Genomic DNA, 22,149 nt, shown 5'->3' with positions numbered 1-22,149 from the left:
TGTTTTCCATTTTGAAAAACTGAAGTTAAGAGGCAGAGAGAGAGGGTGAAGCCAGAGATCTTGCGAAGAACTTCCCAGGAGGGTTTTGAAGGATGGAGTCAGGCAGGGATCAGTGAGGCAGGTGGGGTGTGTACCTGATTACTTGATTTCCTTCCGCGCCTGGTGCATTATGGTCTTATTCTTACTTCCAGATGATCCTGTTATCATCTAAGTTGTAATTTGTTGGAAAATTGAATGAAATTAAAAAGATAAAGAGGATACAGTGAAAGGTAACCCTCCCTTTCTTGTCCTCCCGGCTGGGAGTCTCCTCAACAGCAGTGTCTTGTATACATATCCGAGTGTTTTGTGTACATGTGTGCGTGTATGTATATGTATATATTTTCTTTTTCTTTACCCTAGATTTTTACATAATAAAACACTGTTCTGCACCTTGCTTTTCCATCCAACAATAGATCTTTAATATCCATGAATATGAACTTTATTTTTTTGGCCGTATCTTATTTTTTGGCCATGCCTCGAGGCGTAGGGGAGCCTTCGTTCCCTGACTAGGGATTGAACCTGCATCTCTTGCATGGAAAGCACAGAGTCTTAACCACTGGACTACCAGGGAATTCCCTGAATATGAACTTCAGAATCTGCCTGTGGGTAATTTTACCTGGGATTGTGTTAGCTTTAGCTTAACCTGGGAAGAACTGCTATCTTTATAATGTTGAGAGCCCCTTATCAAAGAACATCAAATGTATTTCTGTTTGTTTGTGTCTTCCTTTGGGACCCTCAGGAGCCTTTTAGAAAAATTCACATAGTTCAAAATTTGGGTAATAGAAAAGATGTAAAGTGAAAAGTTTACCTCCACTTGGAACTGGGTTTCCAGGGGAGCTGATGGGGCCCAGGGAGGGCCCGGGCAGTGTGTGCATGTGGTCATGTTTTTTGGTAAATTTTTAACAAACCCTCCCATCCCCCTCAGCCCTCAGCATTCCTCCTTAGAGACAACCAGCATTGCCTATATCCTCTGTATCATTTCAGAGATCTGCATTTAGCCGTGGACACACACTGATCTATCCTTTCCTTTTGTTTTTATTATTGTGATTTTTTCATGTGAAAGGCAGCATGTTCTATCTGGTGTTTTGAACCTTTCTTTAGTCAGTTGATACATATCGGAGGTCATCGTTAGCAGCATGTAGCATTCCCTCCTTTTTTATGGAGTTTCTTCATTTCTCTTTAGTCATTTAGCAACTCCTTAGGAGGTCACCCTACACTGATATGTAAGGAGTCTCCTCATTTCCTATGGCTGAGCATTCTCCTGTGTGATTACACTGTAATTTAGTTAAGCATTCTCCGGTCTATGCGTATTTTGATTACTTCATACCTTTTGTCGTTATACACAATGCGGTAGCCAGTAGCCTACGTATGTCCTTTTGGACATGGACCAGGAAGACTGCAAGGGAACTAGCCACGGGCGGCTGGGTCAGAAGGCCCAGAGCATTGAGGTTTTCATAGCCTGGTGACGTTGCCCTTCCCAGAGGCACTGCCCCATCCTGGGAGGGAATGCCTCACCTTATCACCACTCTGTGTAAGGAGGGTAACTTCATGTTCCATTTCTTGTGTTTAGAACCATGTATACTTTTCTTTCTGTCAGTTCATCTTCTTTGCCCATTTATCTGTCAGATTATTGGTCTGTTTCTTATTTCTAGGTGTTTTTAACTGCCTAGGAAAATTAGTCTGTGCTTGGGGTAGGCGTGATACCCCCTAGTTTGTCATTTATCCCTTGGCCTTGCTTATGATGTCTTTTTTTTTTTAATTGTGCAGGAATGTTTTGTCTACAGTTGAATATTTTAGTCTTTTCTTTATCCTTCTGGATTTGTATCATTTCCAAAAGGCCTTTGCCTCTCTGAGACAAAGATTTTTCATATCCTTTCATGATTTATTGTAACTTACCCTGTTGTAAGGTATAGGGGTCCAGCTTTGTAGCTCACTACACAGTTGTGCTAACAATTTAATAATCCATCTTTTCCCTCCTAGTTTGAGATGTTACTTTTGTTGTATTACTAAATTCTTAAATGTATTTGGGTCTTTCTTTTAAAATTTTTATTAGTTATTTATTTGACTGCCTAAGGGATCTTTAGTTGTGGTATTTAGGATCTAGTTCCCTGACTAGGCATTGAACCACACCCCCTGCTTTGGAAGGTGAAATCTTAACCCCTGGACCACCAGGGAAGTCCCTAACCTGTGCTGTTTTATTGATTAATTTATATGTTTTAATATGTGGTGATGCTGATTCTCACTCTACCCTTCCTTTGCCCACTCCTTCACTTCCAGAATTTTCTTGCTTTTCCTGCTTGTTTGTTTTTCCACATGAACTTTTAATCAGCTTGTCAAGCCACCACCACCCATCCCTCCAAAAAGTTCTATGTGTATGTTTAGTAGGATAGTACATATTTATAAATTAACTTAGGGTTAATATCTGTATGATGCTCTCTATCCAGGAACATACTGTCTGTCTATCCAGAACTTCTTTTTGCCCCTTAATACCACATTTTTCTCCCTATAGATTCTATGCATTTCTTATTAAGTTTATTCTTGGTGGTTTTTATTTTGTGATGCTGTTGTAAATGAGGTCTTTCATCCTGGTTTCTACTTCGTTATTGCTTATAAACATTGATTCTATTAATTTTGAACCTAGCTATCTTACTAAATTCTTTTACTGTTTGTAATACTTTCTCAGCTGAACTTTTCGGGTTTTCCAATTCATAACTCATATTTAAGTAATGGATTAACTCTTCTTTCCCAGTTTTTATAACAGTGGTGTATTTTTGTTGAACTTTTAGAGTAGTATGCATAAGAATAATGATGGAAGTTTTTCTCTTGTTTTTCTGTTAAGCAAAGTGCTGGTTTTATTTTAAGAAAGTATCGATCTGTTTCTGTTTTACTAAAATTTTTGTTTAAGTGTACTGGATATTGAGTTTTATCATATGCCTCTTCAGTATCTGTGGAGATGAGCAGTAAGCGTTTTCTTTTGATCTGTTAATCACTGCTTGGCATCATCTGTTCCTTGACTCTTGCCAGGTTAGGAGTTCTTGAGTATCGTTAGGGGACCTCAGTCCCCATTGCCCAGTACAAGGCTGTTTTGAAAGAACAAATGAACGAATGGCTTATCCTATCCATTCCCACCTTTCCCTCCTCAGTGGTGGGAAGGGGTTACTCACCCACAGGCCCAGGACATCAGACTGTGTGGTGCTGTGTTGACGCACCTCCTGGAGTAATCTGCTTCCTTCAGGAGCATGGAGGTGGGGGTAAGGCTCACCCCACAGACTGGGCCTATAAAGGGACCAGCAGTGGTATCCCTCAATCCCAACTATACTTGCTAATATCTCTGGGGCCTGGGCCTCTGCTGAAAACTGGTGCCTGAGAAGGAACTGTGTCCTTGCCTGGGTCTTGCAGAGCGTGGGAGGGGCAGGGGTGCAGTCACAGCCATAGCAATGGCCAAGGCTGTGGATGGGGATTAAGACAGCACCAACTCTGAAGGTCCTGGAGGACTTCCTGGAGGAGCTGGATGCCAGGAGGCCACAGAGGTGGGGTGGGGGAGGAGATGGCAGGTTTCAGGCAGTAGAAGAAGCCTGTGTGTTCAGAGACCAGGCAGTACCTCGCCTTGCCTGGCACATGGGATGCAGGGGAGAAAGCTCAAACATAGCTTACCCCATAGCATGGAAAAGCCACAGAGAACTGTTGATTGGAGACCTGTCCCTGGACAGCTTGCCTCTGACCTGTGCCCGTGTGTCTATTCCAGGTCTGGACTGAGCCCTGCTGGCTGGCCTCTGCTGGCAGGAACCATGGCAGAGGCCGGGGACGGGCCGCTCTCGGTGGCCGAGTGGCTGCGAGCGCTGCACCTGGAGCAGTACACAAGGCTCTTCGAGCAGCACGGCCTGGTGTGGGCCACAGACTGCCAAGGCCTCAGTGACACCCGCCTGGTAGACATGGGCATGGTGCTCCCTGGCCACCGCCGCCGCATCCTGGCTGGCCTGCTCCGTGCCCACACACCCCCAGCCCCTGCACCCCGCCTGGCCCCACGGCCCGTGCCCATGAAGCGTCATGTCTTCCGCTCACCACCCACGCCCACCACTCCCCCGGAGCCCCTGCCTGCGGCTGGAGAGGACGAGGGGCTGCCCACCGCCCCACCCATCCCGCCCCGGAAGAGCTGCCTTCCGCCCACCTGCTTCTCCGCCCCGTCCACAGCGGCCCCGGACCCTGTGGTGCCCCCGCTGCCCACCAAGCGGCATTTGACAGAGCTCAGCCTTCCGCCCGTGCCCCCCCGCACCGGGCCCCCCCGCCCACTGGTGAGGTGAGTGGATGCATGCAGGGTGGGAGGGACATGGGCAGAGGATCTAGAGGGCCAGTATGGGGAGAGGGCAGGAGGGAGGGTTGTGGCTTCTGACACTGGGGTAGGGAAGGCACCTTGGTGGCGGGAACAACACGTGCAAAGCTCAGAGGCGGAAAGTGCAGGCCTCAGGTGCTCTGAGCAGACAGTGCAGTGTGAGCGACGGTGAGGCTTGTGGGTGGCGCTGGTGGGACATGCCGTGAAGGCCAGGTGGGGAGCCGGGAGAGTTTTCAGCAGAGCAATCAGTTGAAAACTGAATATGAAAGAATGACCCTGGCTGCTGGTAACGTTGATGGAGGAGGAGGCTGGGAGACCAGTGAGAGGGCACAGGGCCACCTGTGAGGCCCCCACTAAGGCTGTGCTCATGAGACTGGAGAGGAGTGGGCAGATTGGAGTGAGAGCTTGGCCCCAGAGTGGACAGGACTTGGGGCTGGGCCAGGCATGAGCAGAGAGGGCACGAGGAAGTACATGGCATCCAGCTTTCCATCTTGATGGTACCATCCTTGATCTGTGATCTGAGCACAGAGGGGAGTTTGGGAGGAGGTTGGGTTCATTTGGGGGCCTGGCGAATATGAGTTCCTGGGAAACCGGCACCTATGTCTGCAGTTGGGAGGTAACATGTGGAGGAAATGGTGAGTCTGGAATGAAGAACTTGTCCTGGAGGTTGCAGCAACTGCCCAGGGCTTGGTGCTGGGGCTCCTGTCTTCCCCTTTCACATGGCTTCTGCCAAATGTCAGTTCTCAGGCCACATCCTGCTCACCCTCCCTCCTCCCCAGAACCATTTTCCCCCCTCCTAGGTCCTGGTACTCCTGTTTCCTTTCTTTCTTTTTCAGTATGTTTTTATTTTGGTGCGGGGGCACCGCTCCATGTGGCATGTGAGATCTTAGTTCCCTGACCAGGGATTGAACCCATGCTTTCTGCATTGGGAGCATGGAGTCTAAATCACTGGGCCACCAGGGAAGTCCCCTTCTTGTTTTCCTGAGTTTCCACCTACTTCTGTGGACATTGCATTTAACCTCCTTTACAAATACCCTCCCTTCCTGCGACTTGCTGGGGTGCCCAGTTTAGGGGAGATCCTCAGGTGTGGCTGTGTATGTAATGAAGGATATAATGGGGCTTTATTGTAGCACTTGGGCCAAGTCAGCCTAATCTGGGAAGGCTTCTTAGAGGAGGAAGGGATGTGTAGAGAGAGATCCCCTGGTCTCTGTTATTGTTGGGCACTGTGCTGGGTGCTTTACTTACATAACCTCGTTCGATCCCTGCGCAGGTCCTCTGGGGCATTTGTGTCCTATTTCAAGCAGAGAAACTAAGGCTCAGAGAAGAGAGGGGAACACTGGATGGATCCATGTCAAGTACATGCCGACGGAGCCCCTGTGGGGAGGACCTGGGAGGTTTTCCCCCTTCGAGAGGGGCATTAAAGGGCCTTCTGAGGCCAAGCCAGGGCTGTGGTGTTTTGAGGTTTGATTGGTAAGAGCACAAAAAGAGTTTATTGTGCCTTTCATAGGTTCACACACTGGGAGAGGTAATGGGATCCCCTAGGAGCTTGGCTCAGAGAAGGCAATGGCACCCCACTCCAGTACTCTTGCCTGGAAAATCCCATGGACGGAGGAGCCTGGTGGGTTGCAATCCATGGGGTCGCGAAGAGTCGGACACGACTGAGCGACTTCACTTTCACATTTCACTTTCATGCATTGGAGAAGGAAATGGCAGCCCACTCCAGTGTTCTTGCCTGGAGAATCCCAGGGACGGCGGAGTCTGTGGGGTCGCACAGAGTCGGACACGACTGAAGCAACTTAGCAGCAGTAGCAGTAGCAGGAGCTTGGCTTAGAGGCCAGATTGGAGTTTCCTGGTGCCACTGCACCCTCTAGTGGCCACCCTCCTGCATGCAGAAGTAATTTTTATTTCCTTTAACTCCGTCTTTAGAATGGGATGTGTGTGTATGTGTGTTCATGCACACCTGTCTGTGAGGGCTGGGAATAGGTGAACAAGGGCAGGAAGCAGGGCCCTGTCCATAGAACATTCACGAAGGCTGAGGAGGCAAAAACCCTAGCCAAGAAGTGTATGCCTGGGTTCCTGCTTAGAAGGCGAGGTGCCTGAGCAGGTTCAGCTGGCTGCGTGATTCTGACTAGGAAAAGCCGCTCCTCTGGGCCTGTCTCCCCATCAGGTATCCTCCTTGGCTCTCCATGGCCCTCCTGAATTCAGGAAACTTTCTGGGTAGAGCAAGGGTTCTGTCTTTGCCCTAGGATGCCAGGCCCCACCGTCAGATCCTCATTCTGAACTTAGCCAACCTCTGTGGAAAGCCAGATTCCCATGGTCAGGAATCTGGCCCCTTGTAGCTAGAGAACCTAAAATTCATTCCAGGCTGAGAGACTTCGTAGGCAATTATTCCTTGCAATGTGGGGCTATTCCTTGCGGTAGAGTGGCAGGTGAGCTGCCAAGCCTGGCTTCTGTATCCTGGGGTCTTTGACACTTGGAATTGTGGGCATGTGCAGTCCTAGCCTCCTGGGCTTCCAGGGTGTGCAAAGTCTTTACAGTCCAGAGACAGAAAAACTCTAAGGGCAGAGAGAGCCTCACATGTGGGTAACAGACAAGGGCTGGGCCACGTGTGGGTAACAGGTAAAGGCTGGGCAGGTTTTGGACCCTGACTGGCTTCCCCTCACAACCCCTTTCTGTGACCCCAGGCTCTGTGGTACACAGTGGAAGACGGCCCAGCCTGGCCAGCCCCTGCCTCCGTTGCAGGAGTCCCCACTTCCTGATCTGGCCTTCCTGTCCTTGCTTGTACCCACTAGTGACGTAGGTCTTACTCTCTCAATCTTAGGGCCTCTTACACCAGATCATGTGGTGACTGAGGGAGCGTTTTTCCTTGGCTCTGATCCATCACTGGGCTTCCCAGCAGAATTTGTGATTGATTACTGTGTGTGCCTGTGTGTACTTAGGAGGGAGTAACTCCACGTGAGGGCATGGCGGGCCAGTTTGTCTGTGTGCACCTATAGGTGTGCATCTAGCCAGGTGGTAGCATGTCTGTGTATTTCTGCAACCGCACATGTTCTAAGGGAGGCAACGTGTAATAATTATATGTATACACAGGTGGGGATTTATACGATTTCAGTGGTTACGTGCTATACTGTTTGTACAAATTTATCAAGGCCTGTATGCACACATACATGTGCCCAAGTGTTCTGTACTGTGGGGGCTCCAAGAACATGAGTGTATTTGTGAGTGCGTGTGTTGTGGGTGGTGAGTTGTTTTTTGTGTACGGTCAGGTGTGAGCCAGTGTGTACTTGTGCTCTGTTTGCATGTGCTGCCAAGAGGCTGAGCCCCCTAGAATGTCAGCTCCATTAGGGGTTCAGATCCTTTTCAGTTTCGTTTACTGCCACGTACCCAACATTTGAAACAATGCCAGGTGCCTGAGAGGCGCTCAGAAAATGTTTGTTGTGTGAGTAAATAGATGAGACCTGCATGAGCTTCTGTACCACCAGGCACTGAGCTTGTGTGCTGCCCACGCTGACTCAGCACCCTGTGAGTGCCCTCCACACACACTGGACCCTGGACGGTAGGGTTACAGGATACCCCAAATCCCTTCCCACTACCCGACCTCTGTCACCCCAGGCATCTTGGAAAGGGAGAGACCTTTAGGGGAGGCAGGCAGAAAATGAGCAAAGATGGCGTCTCTTTCCCTCTGCCCCAGCTGGGTCAGAACTCTCAGAAGCAGGTTCACTATTTGCCTGGCCTAGGAGGACCCTATTTCACCCCCAAAGGGTCTGCACCCCCACCATCACCTAAGCCTGTAATAGGTAACTAACTGACAAGTCCAGAGACACTGAGAAACTTGTTCAAAGTCACACAACCCAGTATAGGAGAAGGCAGTGGTCAAACCCTGCCTGTTGGCCTGGGACTGTCTACTCAGCTTCAAGTGTCATAGATGTGAATCCTCTGAGCCCACTTCCCTGAGTGTGGCAGCGAGGTCATTTCTGACCCAGGGTCACTCTGCAGAGCCTCCCCTAGCCTGCTCTGGGCCTCCGTGTCCTACTCTGATACCTGGATGTCTGGAGAAACCTGGAGAAGAGGGAGGATTTGCCCATAGTGGGCAGCAGCCTGCTGGAGTCACATCGCAAGGCCTCCCACCTGTGCCCTCGACCCTCTGCAGCCCAGCCAATCCCTGGGCTTCCTGAAGACTGATCACTTGTTGCTAGGGCAGAACTTGCTCTCTTCAGAGAGCCTCTTTCCTAGCTTCTCTGGGCCTTGTGTGAGTGGGGAGGGGCCAGCCAGAGTATCCACTCTGGAAGGCCCTGCTTGATGTCACTGGAGTAGTTTGTCCACCCACTTCAGCTTAGAGGGGGAGCCAGCCTGGGGGCGGGAAGGAAGTGTCTGCCCCAGGGGATTCTGGGTGACTTTTCTCTGTCTCAGTCGAGTTTTCAGGAAGTGTGTGTGTTGGCCAGGCTGCAGGGGGTGGGAGGGGGGGTAGGCGGAGAGCAGGAAGCTAGAGGAGACCAAAGCTGGATTCAGACACAGACACGCACATACGCGTACACACACTCACTCTCCCAGACAGACTCACAGTCACACACAGAAACACACACTCCGACAAGTGATCACAAACACTCCGACACAAATCACAGGAGTGCAGAGCCATACCTGGAACCAGACGTGGCCTCAGGCACACCCAGGGAGTGGGGCCAGGCTGTCTGCGAGACCAGCCTGGGTCGGACACAGGCTGAACAGTCAGGTATACGGCGCACACTGGGCCCAGCTGGCCAGAACCACGGGAGCTCTTGGGCCCTGGATCCAGAGGGCGTCTGAGGGTGAGCAAGGGGCTGCCGTGGGCTGGACTGTTGGCTGAGGGAAGGGGGCAGTCTCTTCCTACGGGCCTGGGAGGGCAGGAATCCAAGACTGTCTGTCTGTCACCTCTCCCCAGGTTAGGTTTTCTGTGCTGCTCTCCTCCCCCTCCCTTTTTTACTCTCAGACTTCCCTCTCTTCTTTCACTTTCTCTACATTTTCTGTTTTTCTCCTGCCCTTTCCTTTTCTCCCCTCTCTTCCCCGCTTCTGCCCTGGGCTTTCCGCATCTCCACCTCCCCGTAAGCGTCTCTCCTGGGTTCATTGGGAGCCTCCGGGGCCTGTCTTCTGGGCTGCCTGGACTGCTCCTCTGTGGGGCCTCTGCCCTAAAGCGATCTGGTGCTGATCTCACTTCTGGCTCCCTGCACCCCCCTGAGGATTCCCTTTGGAGGCTTAGGTGACTTACCTCAGGGTCAAGTTCAAGGGTGCTGTAGCTCTGGAAGCTCACCTATCCAAGCCCTCTTGCCCTCCCCTCTTCCAGGCGATAGGGAGACCTGCCAAGGGCTGACCCTTAGTTGTCTTCCTACCCCTTCTTCCAGGCCTGCTGGTGTGGTGGGTGTGCCTTTGTTATTGGAGAGATCTCCCCAATTGCTGTAACCCCTAATGAACTCAGTAACCCTGTACTTGGGCCACTCGGGGCAAAGAGATTCCTCTAAGCAGATTCTGTCTGTGTGGCTGGCCCACCCCTGCACCCTTGGCTCATCTTTCCACAGGGCTCAGCAAACACCTGCACCTTCTCCTCTGGCCAGGCCAGCCCAGGGATGGGGGATAGGGGCTAGTACAGTCATGTGCTCCCTGAAGGGTGAACTTCCTCCCCCCAACTGCCTTCACAGGCCAGCACTGGGTCAGGCCTAGGAGGCGTGAAGAGCTGCCACAGGAGCCCTAGGCCTCAGCCCTTTGCTGCCCACGACAGCAGGGCGCCCAACTGTGAGCTTAGAGGAGGGAGCAGTTGGGTGGACTTCCTGAAGGAGGAGGCATATCTTGAGCACAGGAGAGTTGATGATCTGGGTCATCATGAGGATTAAATGAAAAAAAAAGACTTTCAGGAGAATGCCTGGCATAAAGGGGATACTTAAGCCAGTGGTAGTTACATTGTTCCAAGGGGATGTGCAAAGAGCTGGGTGAAACATTGGGTTTAAAGGTGGGTGCCAGGTCAGTTGGGTACTGCTCTGTGGAGGGATGGAGAGCTGCTGACCTCCAGTATTCAGTATGTGAGTGGGGTGATGGTCATTCATTCACTCAAAACGCAGTCACCAAAGCCCCCTCTGTGTTGGGTGATGCTGTGGTATGTAGAGGGCTTGGCCTGAGAGGACTCACAGCTTATGCAAAAGCTGAGAGGTGTCCAGCAGACATCATGTCTAAGGAGTGATACCCTGGGAAGGGCTTTCTCCGCTGTGGCTTGGGCAGAAGTAAATAGAACAGAACCCGGAAAGTGCTAGAGGACCTGAGCTTTGGGCCTCATGATGGAGAAGGAAGGATAAGGGTAGCCTTGGAGGAAGAAAAAAGCATAGGGCTAAGGCATGGGCCCCAAGGAGGACAAGGAAGTGGGGAGTTGGGAAAGTCTGCCCTCGTGGGTAGAGGAGGTCAGGAGAGGAGGCCGATGTGTCCAAACCGTGGTCTGACCCCGCCTCTTGGCCCTGCTGGTGCAAGTCCAGCGGCTGGTTTGGGCTGGGTCCCTCCAAGGCCTGTGTGACCTTTTAGGGAGAAGATCCTGACTCAGGACGGGGTGTAGACCTGGGTCCTTGGTCCTCTGAGGTCAGTACAGTGAAGCAGACAATGAAAGATACAACTATACTGAGTGCTCAGAAGCCTGAAGGCTAGAGAAGCGTCAAAGAGACCCCAACCCAGACAGGGGTACGAAGGGAGGCACAAAGTGGAGGAGAAGGATGTATGACTCGCACCTTTGGAAGGAAAAGTAGGAGGTGGCCAGGCAGGGAGCTGTGTTCCTGGTGGAAGGAACAGTATGGACAAAAGCCTGCAAGTCCGCATTTATGGAAAGCAGCTCAGCTCAGGATGGGTGGAGTGTGAGTGGGGGATGAGTTCCAGGCCAGCCTGAGATATTCAGACTGTCCCGTCCTGCATCCCGGCCCCTCTGCCTGTTGTGTGACTGAGATCCAGGGGCTACCCTGGAGGAGGGGCCATGAAGCAGGTTCCTGGTTCAGCCTGTGCAGCCTGGGCCTCCTGCAGGGTGGCCCTGTGGCCTCACCCAGCCACAGCCAGGGTGAGAAAATTGTGTTGACGACTTGTGACCGTGGCTCTCTACTGGTTGTCAGCGAGCCAGGAAGCAGATCAGAGGGGAACTTGAGGCTTAGAGGTGAAGTGATATGCTTTGGAAGGACACAGACCGATCAGTGGTTCAGCTGGATTGGAGGCCCAGGGCTGCCTGGCTGCCAAGCTCTGTCTCTTACCTACAGTGACGACATGTCTCATTTCGCCCAGGACAGGCCCACTTGCACCTGTGCCCTGACATAGTTGTTAATAGTGCCTCTTTTGGGACTTCCTGGTGGTCCAGTGGGTGAGATTCTACACTTGTTCACAATGCAGGGGGCATGGGTTTGATCCCTGGTCAGGGAACTAAGATCCCACATGCTGGGGGAAAAAAAAAAAAGTGCCTCTTTTAACTCTTGGAAATGTTATTGTTTATATGATTAATTACATGGTCACCCTACTCCTCCGTTCTTAACCATTCTGGCTTGGGACCCTCACATGTCCCCTGACCTATAGATATGTAAGGTCGGCTGTGTGTATTTGCTGTAACCCAATAAAACAAACCTCCTTAGGCTAAGGGCCCAGGCTGGGGTGGCCCCTGCCCTAGAGTGCCTAGCCTTGCTCTGGGCATAAGGTGGAGAGCAGATGGGTCCATATGCCACTTGAATAGAGAAGAAAGGGGCTGAAGGAGCAGAGGGGCCAGGAATGAGGGGCAGGCGGAGAGCAGCTTTGCATGGGTGTCGCGGAGGCTGTCCAGAGGAGGCCTATTGAGCCGTGTTCAGAGGCACAGACAGGCTTTCCACAAGCTGAGATGTAGGGAGAGGGCCAGGAGGTGTAGGCAGGAAGAAGTGGTGTGAGCAGGGCTGCTGAGTCCATGCCCAGGCCTGGGACTGATCTTCGGTCTTGTAGGGCCAGGGGTCAGTGGGAGCACCCCAGCTGGGCTTCAGCTACAGATTGGAGCTGGGGCTGCTCTAAGGGGTGCAGGCACCAAGTGGTCAGGACTCTGGCTAGTTTTCGGGCACTCTGTGGGCACTGCCCCGTCCCCCGGAATTTCCCACATCTGTGCCTTCCTGATACCACTTCTCCTTTCCTGGGCTTGGCCCTGACTCAGCATGGCCCTGGTCCCCCGTGGTAGGCAGGGAGAGGGATCAGCTAGGAGGCTTCCTGGAAGAGATGTCTAGAATGAGATTGGGAGGCCCATGGGGTCCCCTTGCTCTGCTTTCTTGGCATACAACCCTTTTCCTGCAAAGACTTTGCTGGGAAAGGAGCCCTTAGCATCTGTTCCTCTCTCCCTTATCACTATGGTAACAGGGCCATCAGAAATGTGATCACATTTCCTTTTGGATGGAACATCAACTCAGAGCTGTCTGGATCCTGAGTTGTAGCCAGTGTGAGGAGGCGGATCTCAGAGAAGCCCTGGGATCCCGGCTATGGCCTCATTTGCCCCTGATAGTTGAGTTTGCAGCTGTGGTGCTGTACTTCCTGGGTGAACATCCTAGTTGTGGGACCAAGAACAAATTACTTCCTGTCTCCGTGTCTCAATTTCCTCATCTGTAAAGTGGGGATAGCAAGAAGCCCTGCCTTAGGGAACCCTTGTGATGAGTAAATGAATGAATCCACTTAAAGCTCCTGAGAAAGGATACATACACACACACATACTTAATAAAAATTAAGTAATCCAGGTCTTCATTTATTAATCCCTGCTGAGTGCTGGGCATACAGTAGTGAAGAAGGAGGGGATGGCACTTGTCTTAGGGAACCCACGTGCTGGGGAGCCAGGCCTCAGGAAGGGCAGGTCCCTCACAGATGATCAGGACGGTGGTGGGGGAGGACTGGGGGCCAGAGATGAGAAGACTGATGCTGCCTGGGTTCTGAGGATGCTGTGTTGCCATCAGCTTTGCCTCAGTGCTGGCTCTGAGTCCTGGGGGAGGCAGGGAGCCAGGCGGACACAGCCCCTACTTGGCATTGGAAGGGCAGAGGCTGTCCCCCCTGCTCTGAGCACATCTGATTGGTCCTGATCCAACATCCTAGAGCTCTGCTCTCAGCTGATCACAGGTTGGGCCTCCAAGGGCCCCTTCCTGTTGGAGTCTGGGAGACTATGTGTGATAGTCTGCTTTGGACTTTAGACTTGACCAGCTGGGAGCTGACACCACAGGTCATGCCCTCGGGCCTGCCTTTTATTTGCTTCCCTCTTGACCCTGTTGGCCAACCTGTCCACCTACCTATCCACCCACCCGCCCATCCAACATGCTCTTGTTGCTATCTCAGCCAGGCCCTGTACTAGGTGGGCTGTGGGGATAAAGAGTCAAGCTCAAGGCTGCCCTTGCCCTAAAGAGATTCAGGGTCATGTTGGGGAGACAGCCTAGTACAGTGCTCATTGTAGGGGGAGTCTTTGCAGGTCCAGCTAAACTCCTACCCTAGGCCCAACTTGGCATCAGATTCTCTGAGAAGCATAGAGAGAGGGAAGAGCTGGCCACCAGGACAGCGGTGGGTCTTCCTCTGCTAGAGGGTCCTCCTGGCAGTCACTGCCACCGTCCACACAGCTGTCTGGGAGCCATTCTCTGTGGTCCTCCAGGGGGCAGCTTGGGGGTGGGGAACAAGACTCACAGTGGACAAGTGTGGGAGCCACCCTGGTGTGGAGACCTCTTGCTCCAAGGAGCCAATATGTCTTCTAACAACCTAGCAGGTGTGGCTTCAGGTCCTTTGCACAGGCTGTGCCCAGTAACAAGCTTCCACACTCTGGGAAGCCCAGAGCTCCAGCTTTTCCCCCAGGTCAAGAGATCACTTACAATTTCTCCCAGTCCAGGTGCAGTTCCGCACTCTTGCTAAAGGTAGTGTTGCCTGGGAGCGTGGCTGACATACCACCTTTATCAGGTTTCTAGGGAGAAAGAATTTTGTCCATTCTTTACCTATGGAGAAAAAGAAGATAGAGTTCAGGGTGATGTAGAAGTAGCCACTACGTGTCGTAAGAAGCATCCAGACTGTGGCTTCAGGGTTCGGATCTGGTTAGATGCTAGCACAGTACCTGGCACAAAGGAAGGCATTACTAAAAATCGGGTTACTTGGAATAATTCACCTAAAAGCTCATCACAGAGGATAATATGGGCAGGGCCTAGGGGAGCAGGAAGGAAGGGTCAGGAAAGACTTTGAGAGAAGGGGCATTGAGTGAGAAGTTAAAGGCTGAGTAGATCTCAGTGCAAAGAAATAGAGGAAACAATAGAATGGAAAAGACTAGAAATCTCTTCAAGAAAATTAGAGATACCAAGGGAACATTTCATGCAAAGATGGGCACAATAAAGGACATAAATGATATGGACCTAACAGAAGAAGAAGATATTAAGAAGAGGTGGCAAGAACACACAGAAGAACTATACAAAAAAGGTCTTCACAACCCAGATAATCACGATGGTATGATCACTCACCTGGAGCCAGACATTCTGGAATGCAAAGTCAAATGGGCCTTAGGAAGCATCACTACGAACAAAGCTAGTGGAGGTGATGGGATTCCAGTTGAGCTACTTCAAATCTTAAAAGATGATGCTGTGAAAGTGCTGCACTCAATATGCCAGCAAATTTGGAAAAGTTAGCAATGGCCACAGGACTGGAAAAGGTCAGCTTTCATTCCAATCCCAAAGAAAGGCAGTGCCAAAGAATGCTCAAACTACTGCACAATTGCACTCATCTCACTTGTTAGTAAAGTAGTGCTCAAAATTCTCCAGGGCAGGCTTCAACAGTACATGAACCATGAACTTCCAAGCTGGATTTAGAAAAGTCAAAGAAACCAGAGATCAAATTGCTGACATCTGTTGGATCATCGAAAAAGTGAGAGGTCCAGAAAAACATCTATGTCTGCTTTGTTGACTATGCCAAAGCCTTTGATGGTGTGGATCACAACAAACTGTGGAAAATTCTTCAAGAGATGGGAAAACCAGACTACCTGACCTGCCTCCTGAGAAATCTGTATGCAGGTCAGGAAGCAACAGTTAGAATTAGACGGAACAACAGACTGGTTCCAAATTGGGGAAGGAGTACATCAAGCTGTATATTGTCACCCTGCTTATTTAACTTATATGTAGAGTACATCATGAGAAACACTGGGCTGGATGAAGCACAAGCTGGAATCAAGATTGCCTGGAGAAATATCAATAACCTTGTGCAGATGACACCACCCTTATAGCAGAAAGTGAAGAAGAACTAAAAAGCCTCTTGATGCAAGTGAAAGAGGAGAGTGGAAAAGTTGGCTTAAAACTCAACATTCAGGAAATGAAGATCATGGCATCTGGTCCCATCACTTCATGGCAAATAGATGGGGAAACAGTGACAGACTTTTATGAGGGGGGCTCCAAAATCACTACAGATGGTGACTGCAGCCATGAAATTAAAAAGACACTCCTTGGAAGAAAAGTTATGACCAACCTAGACAGCATGTTAAAAAGCAGAGACATTACTTTGCCAACAAAGGTCCGTCTAGTCAAAGCTGTGGTTTTTCCAGTAGTCATGTATGGATGTGAGAGTTGGACTATAAAGAAAGCTGAGTGCCAAAGAATTGATGCTTTTGAACTGTGGTGTTGAATAAGACTCTTGAGAGCCCCTTGGACTGCCCCTTGGACTGAAAGGAGATCAAACCAGTCCATCCTAAAGGAAATTAGTCCTGAATATTCATTGGAAGAACTGATGCTAAAGCTGAAACTCCAGTACTTTGGCCACCTGATGCGAAGAACTGACTCATTTGAAAAGACCCTAATGCTGGGAAAGATTGAAGGCAGGAGGAGAAGGGGATGACAGAGGATGAGATGGTTGGATGGCATCACCGACTCAATGGACATGAGTTTGAGTAAACTCTGGGAGTTGGTGATGGATAGGGAGGCCTGGCATGCTGCAGTCCATGGGGTCTCAAAGAGTTGGACATAACTGAGCAACTGAACTGAACTGAGATCTCTGATCAGAAACCAGGGAGCAAGGTATTCCTGGAGGAAGCAAGAGCAGGAGCCAAGGCCTGGTATCGTGTTCATGCCCAGCCCTTCCTTGCTTTCTTGGTGGTCACACACTCTTAGCCACTGCCAGGGACACTGGGCAGTAGAGAGGCTGAGGTCAGCGGTGGGGAAAGTGGCCCACTGCTCGGGTGCTCCTTCTCAGTCCCTGCTGGACACTGGCAGAGATGGCAGTTGGTGCCAGGCTTCCAGGGCTCAGGCACCTGATCTAGCTGGTGGTCTCTGCCTCCTGTGTGTTGGCTCGTGACACGCCATGTCTTGTTTAATCCTCCAGCCACCCTGCCACAATGGATTGGTAGTCCTCAGTTCACCAAAGAAGAAACTGAGGTTCAGAAAGGCTAGGTGCTTGCCTCAGGGCACACAGGAACTGAGACCAAGGCAAGGCTCAAACCCATGTCTCTGATGCTGAAGCCCTTTGGAGACACTCAGCCTGCAGGGAGCAGTGTGATCTGTGCTGAGACAGACAGACAGACAGGAGTCTAGTGGCTGTGGGAGCCCAGGCCTTGGAGTCTGGAGGGCTTCCTGGGGCAGGGGTAGCAGAGGTGAGAAGCAGGGAACGGGGTGGGTTCAGATGAGTTTGAGAGGTCTGAGGGCACCCAGAGGATGGTGAATATCCAAGACAAGAAAGAAGGTGGTCATGAGCCAGAGATCCATGACTTGTTGCCTCAGGACTTGGTTTCTGAGGCTCTGGTCTGTGCCCTTGGCCTCGATGCCCATTTCAGTCTTGTCTCGTCCATTCTCAGACAAATGCCTTCTTCTTAAAAGCTCAGGTCCAACCTTCCCTGGTTCCCTAGGCTGGGAAGCAAACTGCCTCCCACCCCGTTCTGGTCTTCAGCCCTGTTTTAGAGTGGAGACCCACTGGGTACGTGTGGCTAAAGATTAGCACTTTGGGGCCAGTTGACCCTGCCCAGCAGTGCAGGGCTAGCTCATGAAGCCAAGGAAGGCACCTGCTTTGGGGAGCCTGGAGGATTTGGGCAGGGGAGTGAGGCAAGGCGGGCTTATCTCTGAGTGTGTGGAATGAATGAGTTGTGCTGCAGCTCAGGGGAGCTTGGGGCTCGATGAGTTTGAGTCCTGGCCCTGTTGCAGTGTTGCTGACTCAGTGACTCAGCCACACTGAGGTTGATGCCCAACTTTTGCTCTGTTCCCAGCCTTCCCTCCAAGGAAGAGAAGTTACTATCACCACCATCACCACCCCCTCCCCAACTGGAGCCTGCGGAGCCTCCGGCCACTTTCCCCAGGGGGCCTCCTCAGCCCCTGTCTGCACCTTGCAGCCCCCCAGAGGTCCCTCCGAAGCCCCCCCGCCTGCCCCCGGAGTTTGGTGAGTGCTGTAATGCAGCATGGGACTTGGGGTGGGTAGCCTGGGTTCAGGGCTGAAGAGTCTATAAGGATGCAAGGATCACACTCCCCTTTGTCCTGGGCCCTGCCACTGACCCGCTGTGTGGCCCTGGACAGGTAAGCATCCTTCCCTTCAGCCTCTGCATGGAGACAGCACCCAGCTCTCCAGCAGACTGACTGTTAGGTGGGTACAGATGGCAGACTTCTTGAGTTACTCACGGTTTAAAGTTTAGGACTATTTTCCATGGTCATGGGCAGTTTGCTTTTCCTTGGCTTGTCCACTTTTCTTGAGCTTCGATTCTTGGTTTGTTTGGGTTTTTTTTTTAGCCTTTTTAGGAGAGTCCCTGCCCTGACCCCCGAGCTTGCTGCCTAGTTAGACCTCCTTGTGGCAGCCTGGCCTCTCCTTCTGCTACCCCCTAATTCTGTCCTGTGAAGCCTCGAGAGTATAAATAGCACTTCCTGTCCCTTGTGCCTTGTTTTGAAAACAAGTCCGGGCAGGGGTCACTCATGGGCTCCGGGAGGCCTGGTTTCCTTGCCTCTGAGTCTCTCCCACCCGTCTACCTCCCCAGATGACTCTGACTACGATGAGGTCCCAGAGGAGGGGCCGAGAGCCCCAGCTGCCGTGATGACCAAGAAGGTAGGGCAGGCGGTGGTTTGGGTTTGGGCTGTCTGCCTGTCAGCGTGGAAGGTGGGCCACCCGCTGCCTTTCAGACCCTAGGGACCACCCGACAGAGAGTGGGCAGCCGACTCCCTGGAGAGTTCCCTTCCTCTTCTCTGTCCAGCTGTGCAAGGGTCTGGGGGCTCTGGTTTGTGGCTCCAGATCTAGTCTTAAGCTGCATCTTGGATGGCTGTGTGACCCCCTCTCTCCCTCTCTTTTGGGGTGTCTGTCCCTGTGTCTGTCTCACTTTCTGTGTCCCTGTCTCTCTTGAGTGTCCTAACTCTCCATCCGTGTCTTTATCCTTCTGTCTTTGTCTCTGACCTGGGCCCCTGCCTGCACTGCTTTTCTCTGTCTGTGTGACCCCATCTCCCTGGGTCCCTAGGTAGTCTGCCGGGGGTTGGGGAGGAGAGGTGGGTGAGGAAACAGACGTGCCGAGTTGTGTGGGCACTGGACCTGGACAGAGGTGGGTGTGGCAGCCCTTAGCGGTGTGATCTCAGGCTTGAAGGAGAGCGTGACACTGAGTGGGTCTGGGGGGCAGGAGGAGCCCCCAGCGAGTCAAGTCCCACGGGCCGTGCGTGTGGCCAGTCTGCTGAGCGAGGGGGAGGACCTGTCTGGAGACGACCAAGGGGATGAAGATGAGGATGACTGTGCCTACGAGCATGTCCCCAAGTACGTGTCCACTCCTCTCAGGTGGTTCTCCCAACCTGCCACCCTCTTTCACCACGCCCAGCCCATTCTCTCCATCTCCTCCGCCCCAGCCCTGTGAGAGTCCCCACTCTGGCCCCCTCATCCCCTCTCTTCTCCCCACAGTGGTGACTGGCACACCAGCAGCCTGAGCTCATCTTTGCCCAGCAGCCTCCTGACCCCTGAGCTTCCCCCGCACCCCATGGACGGCCTGCCTGTGGGCCCCACCCCCACCCCACTGGTCATCAAGGCTGGCTGGCTGGACAAGAACCCCCCGCAGGGGTGAGTGAGGCCTGTTGGGTTGTACTGGTACCCTGCATGGGACAGGCTCAGTCTAGTATATTTGGTGTCACGGATCAGAAAACCAGAAGGGACAAGGTTATTTGAGCAGGTCTCCCTCTAGGTAAACTGTAATTGCCCATCATCCCCACCAGATTTATGTGTTATTACCCTTGAAACTGGGAAGTCTTTTTCCTGGTGGTCCAGTGGGCAAAAACTCTGTGCTCCTAAAGCAGTGGGGACAGGTTCAATCCGTGGTCAGGAAACCTAAGAATCCCCCAGGCTGCATGGCGTGGCCAAAAACAAAACAAGAAAAACCCTGGGAAATCCTACTTTGAGTCTGATTTCATTCGCTCTTGCTATAGGTAAAGTCCATTTTCTTCTCCATGATCATTTGGGATCCTTCCTGCCTTCAATCTGGCTGTTCCTAACTTTGTATGTGACTGCCACAGGGGGCTAGGGTGATCTTGGAACTGCTCCCTAATTCCCAGTCCTTTGCTCTGTTGTTGTTCTGCGTCTACCTCTCCAGATCTTACATCTATCAGAAGCGATGGGTGAGACTGGATGCCAGTCACCTGCGATACTTCGATAGTAACAAGGTGAGGCCTGTTAGTCCCTGACATGACCCTGCTCCAGCCTGAACCCTGACACTGGGCCCAGGCAGAGTCCCTGCCTAGATGAGTCCTCACCAGGCTCTACTCTGACTCTTTGGACTGTGTCCTCCTGGCCTTTTGACCAGCCATGGCCTTGGCCCGGGTTGGTATAGGGACTGTCACTGACCCCTGTGGGAGACGGGGCTGCCACCTTCATTTCAGCAGAGGTTGAGGGGATCACAGAGGGGCTGGGCCTCTGTGGTCCTCACCCCCACAGTCTGGCTTCTCTCCCCTAGGATGCCTACTCAAAGCGCTTTGTCCCCGTGGCCTGCATCTCCCGAGTGGCTGCCATTGGGGACCAAAAGTTCGAAGTGATCACGAACAACCGGACCTTTGCCTTCCGGGCAGAGAGTGATGGTAGGGAGTGGGGTGGAGAGAAGACTGGCAGTTCGGCCTGAGAAGTCGGGGAGGAGAACCAAGGAACGTCTGCTCCCCCCATATCAGACCCAGAGAGGAGTCAACCCTCTGTGAAGTAGGGGAGGGGAGGGCCCTCTCTAACCAGCTTTGTGCTTGAGACACCACTGAGTCCTCAGCACCACACGTCCCCATTTCAGGGGATACAGGCTCGGAGAGGCCAAGGGCCTTGCCCACCCTAAGTGGCACAGCTGGGATCGGAGCCTGAGCTGGTCCACATCAGAGAACTTGGAGATGACAGAGACAGGAGGGCTAGTCCGGGTGGGCTTTCTGGCGGTGGTGTTGCCTGAGGAGCTTGGAGTGGGGACCCTGAGGGAACCCCTGCCTGTCTGAGCTTGGGCTTCCCCTTTCCCTTTGCCCGCAGCGGAGCGGAAGGAGTGGATGCAGGCCCTGCAGCAGGCAGTGGCTGAGCAGCGTGCCCGGGCCCGCGTGTCTAGTGCTTACCCATTGGGTGTTCAAGGCTCAGAGCCCCATGACCATGCTGGCAGCCTGGAGCTACGTGGCTTCAAGAATAAACTCTACGTGGCCGTGGTCGGGGACAAAGTTCAGCTTTACAAGAATCTGGAGGTGTGACTGGTCTGCCAGGCTGCTGAACCTCTCCCTTGTCCCCTGCCCACCAAGTCCCTTAGTCCTGCCTTTCACCCACCTGGTCCTTCAGCCCCAGCTCTCCGCCCTGGTCCCTCAGGTCCACCTGCTTGGTCCTCAGCCCTCCCCTTGCCCTTTCCCTCTTCTCTTGACTCAGTCCTTTGCCTGCTGCCTCATCCTGCTGCTTGTTCTGACCCCTTCTCCCTCCTGGTCCCTGAGCGTTACCCTCCCATCACCACCCTGGCTCTTGCACCCCGTATTTATTGCAACATGGCCTCTGATCAAGGTCTGTTTACCCATGCCCAGATTCCTGAGCCCTCCCATACCTCCTTCCTGGGCACTTTCTAGTCCCTAAAGTCCCACTTCCCCTTCCTCTCTCCCCCGTCCCTGGGTCTTGGCGCCCCACCCCCCAGCCTTGCCCTCACCCCTTCCCACCCACTACCAGGAGTACCGCCTGGGCATCGGCATCACCTTCATTGACATGAGCGTGGGCAATGTGAAGGAAGCGGCTGACCGGCGCAGCTTCGACCTCACCACCCCCTACCGCATCTTCAGGTGAGCCTCCCGGCCCTTGTTCACCTGCATCCTCACTCCCTGATCGTATTTTCTTCTTGCATGTGGAGGAAGCTGCCCCTGCTTCTAGGTTCCTATTCTCCCCTCTCTCTCCAGCCCTGCCCACCTTGCTGGGCCTTGCTAACCTGCTCTGATCCCTTCCAAGAAGTCTCACATCCCCGCTCTGTCCATCACCGTCTCCCCTGGCCTGCCACACTGCTGCACCGCTCACTCACCTGCTGTCCCCTGCGGCCTGCCGTGCTCCGCTCACAGGTTCTTGTCTGGCACTGACAGTGGCTTGAGATCCAAGGCTGCTCCTCACTGCCTGTCTCGCGCCCATCCTATGTGCTTCTCCCTGAGCCTCCAGGACTCTACCAGCTTGGTTTCCTCTGACCTCAGCTGCCCATCAGTGATCTGTCTCTGTTCTCGATCCTCTCCCTGGGGAAAATTGCCCACTCACATACCTTCAGTCACCTCCTCTGAGGCTCTGTGCCATGCCTGGATTCAAATGCTTTGTATCAGTCAGCTCAGCTGCCGTGACAGAATACCACAGGCCCCAGATCTTAAACAACAGGTTTATTTTCT

The 22,149-nt window shown here is 52.5% G+C and overlaps 1 protein-coding gene across 8 annotated transcripts in view; it reads left to right on the top strand.

Annotated features, from left to right (window-relative positions):
* Positions 1-22,149, top strand: part of ARAP1 (ArfGAP with RhoGAP domain, ankyrin repeat and PH domain 1) — a 62,270-nt gene that overhangs the window by 18,232 nt on the left and 21,889 nt on the right. For 6 of the 8 annotated variants that reach the window (XM_040258772.1, XM_040258773.1, XM_040258770.1 and 3 more), the window contains 9 exons: positions 3,785-4,336; positions 17,553-17,722; positions 18,309-18,376; positions 18,936-19,066; positions 19,208-19,363; positions 19,890-19,959; positions 20,250-20,370; positions 20,792-20,994; positions 21,458-21,567. In XM_040258772.1, the coding sequence (XP_040114706.1) occupies positions 3,828-4,336; positions 17,553-17,722; positions 18,309-18,376; positions 18,936-19,066; positions 19,208-19,363; positions 19,890-19,959; positions 20,250-20,370; positions 20,792-20,994; positions 21,458-21,567 (1,538 nt within the window). In that variant the 5' untranslated portion in view covers positions 3,785-3,827. Of the gene's footprint in view, positions 1-3,784; positions 4,337-8,814; positions 9,175-17,552; positions 17,723-18,308; positions 18,377-18,935; positions 19,067-19,207; positions 19,364-19,889; positions 19,960-20,249; positions 20,371-20,791; positions 20,995-21,457; positions 21,568-22,149 lie in introns of those variants that run through there. The other 2 variants (XM_040258776.1, XM_040258777.1) reach the window with 2 other exon arrangements.

This window comes from Oryx dammah, unplaced genomic scaffold, assembly GCF_014754425.2.
Source record: "Oryx dammah isolate SB20612 unplaced genomic scaffold, SCBI_Odam_1.1 HiC_scaffold_17, whole genome shotgun sequence".
Lineage (NCBI taxonomy): Eukaryota > Metazoa > Chordata > Mammalia > Artiodactyla > Bovidae > Oryx > Oryx dammah.
The sequence above is the reverse complement of the archived record's forward strand: the minus strand, read 5'-3'. Positions and strand labels throughout refer to the sequence as shown.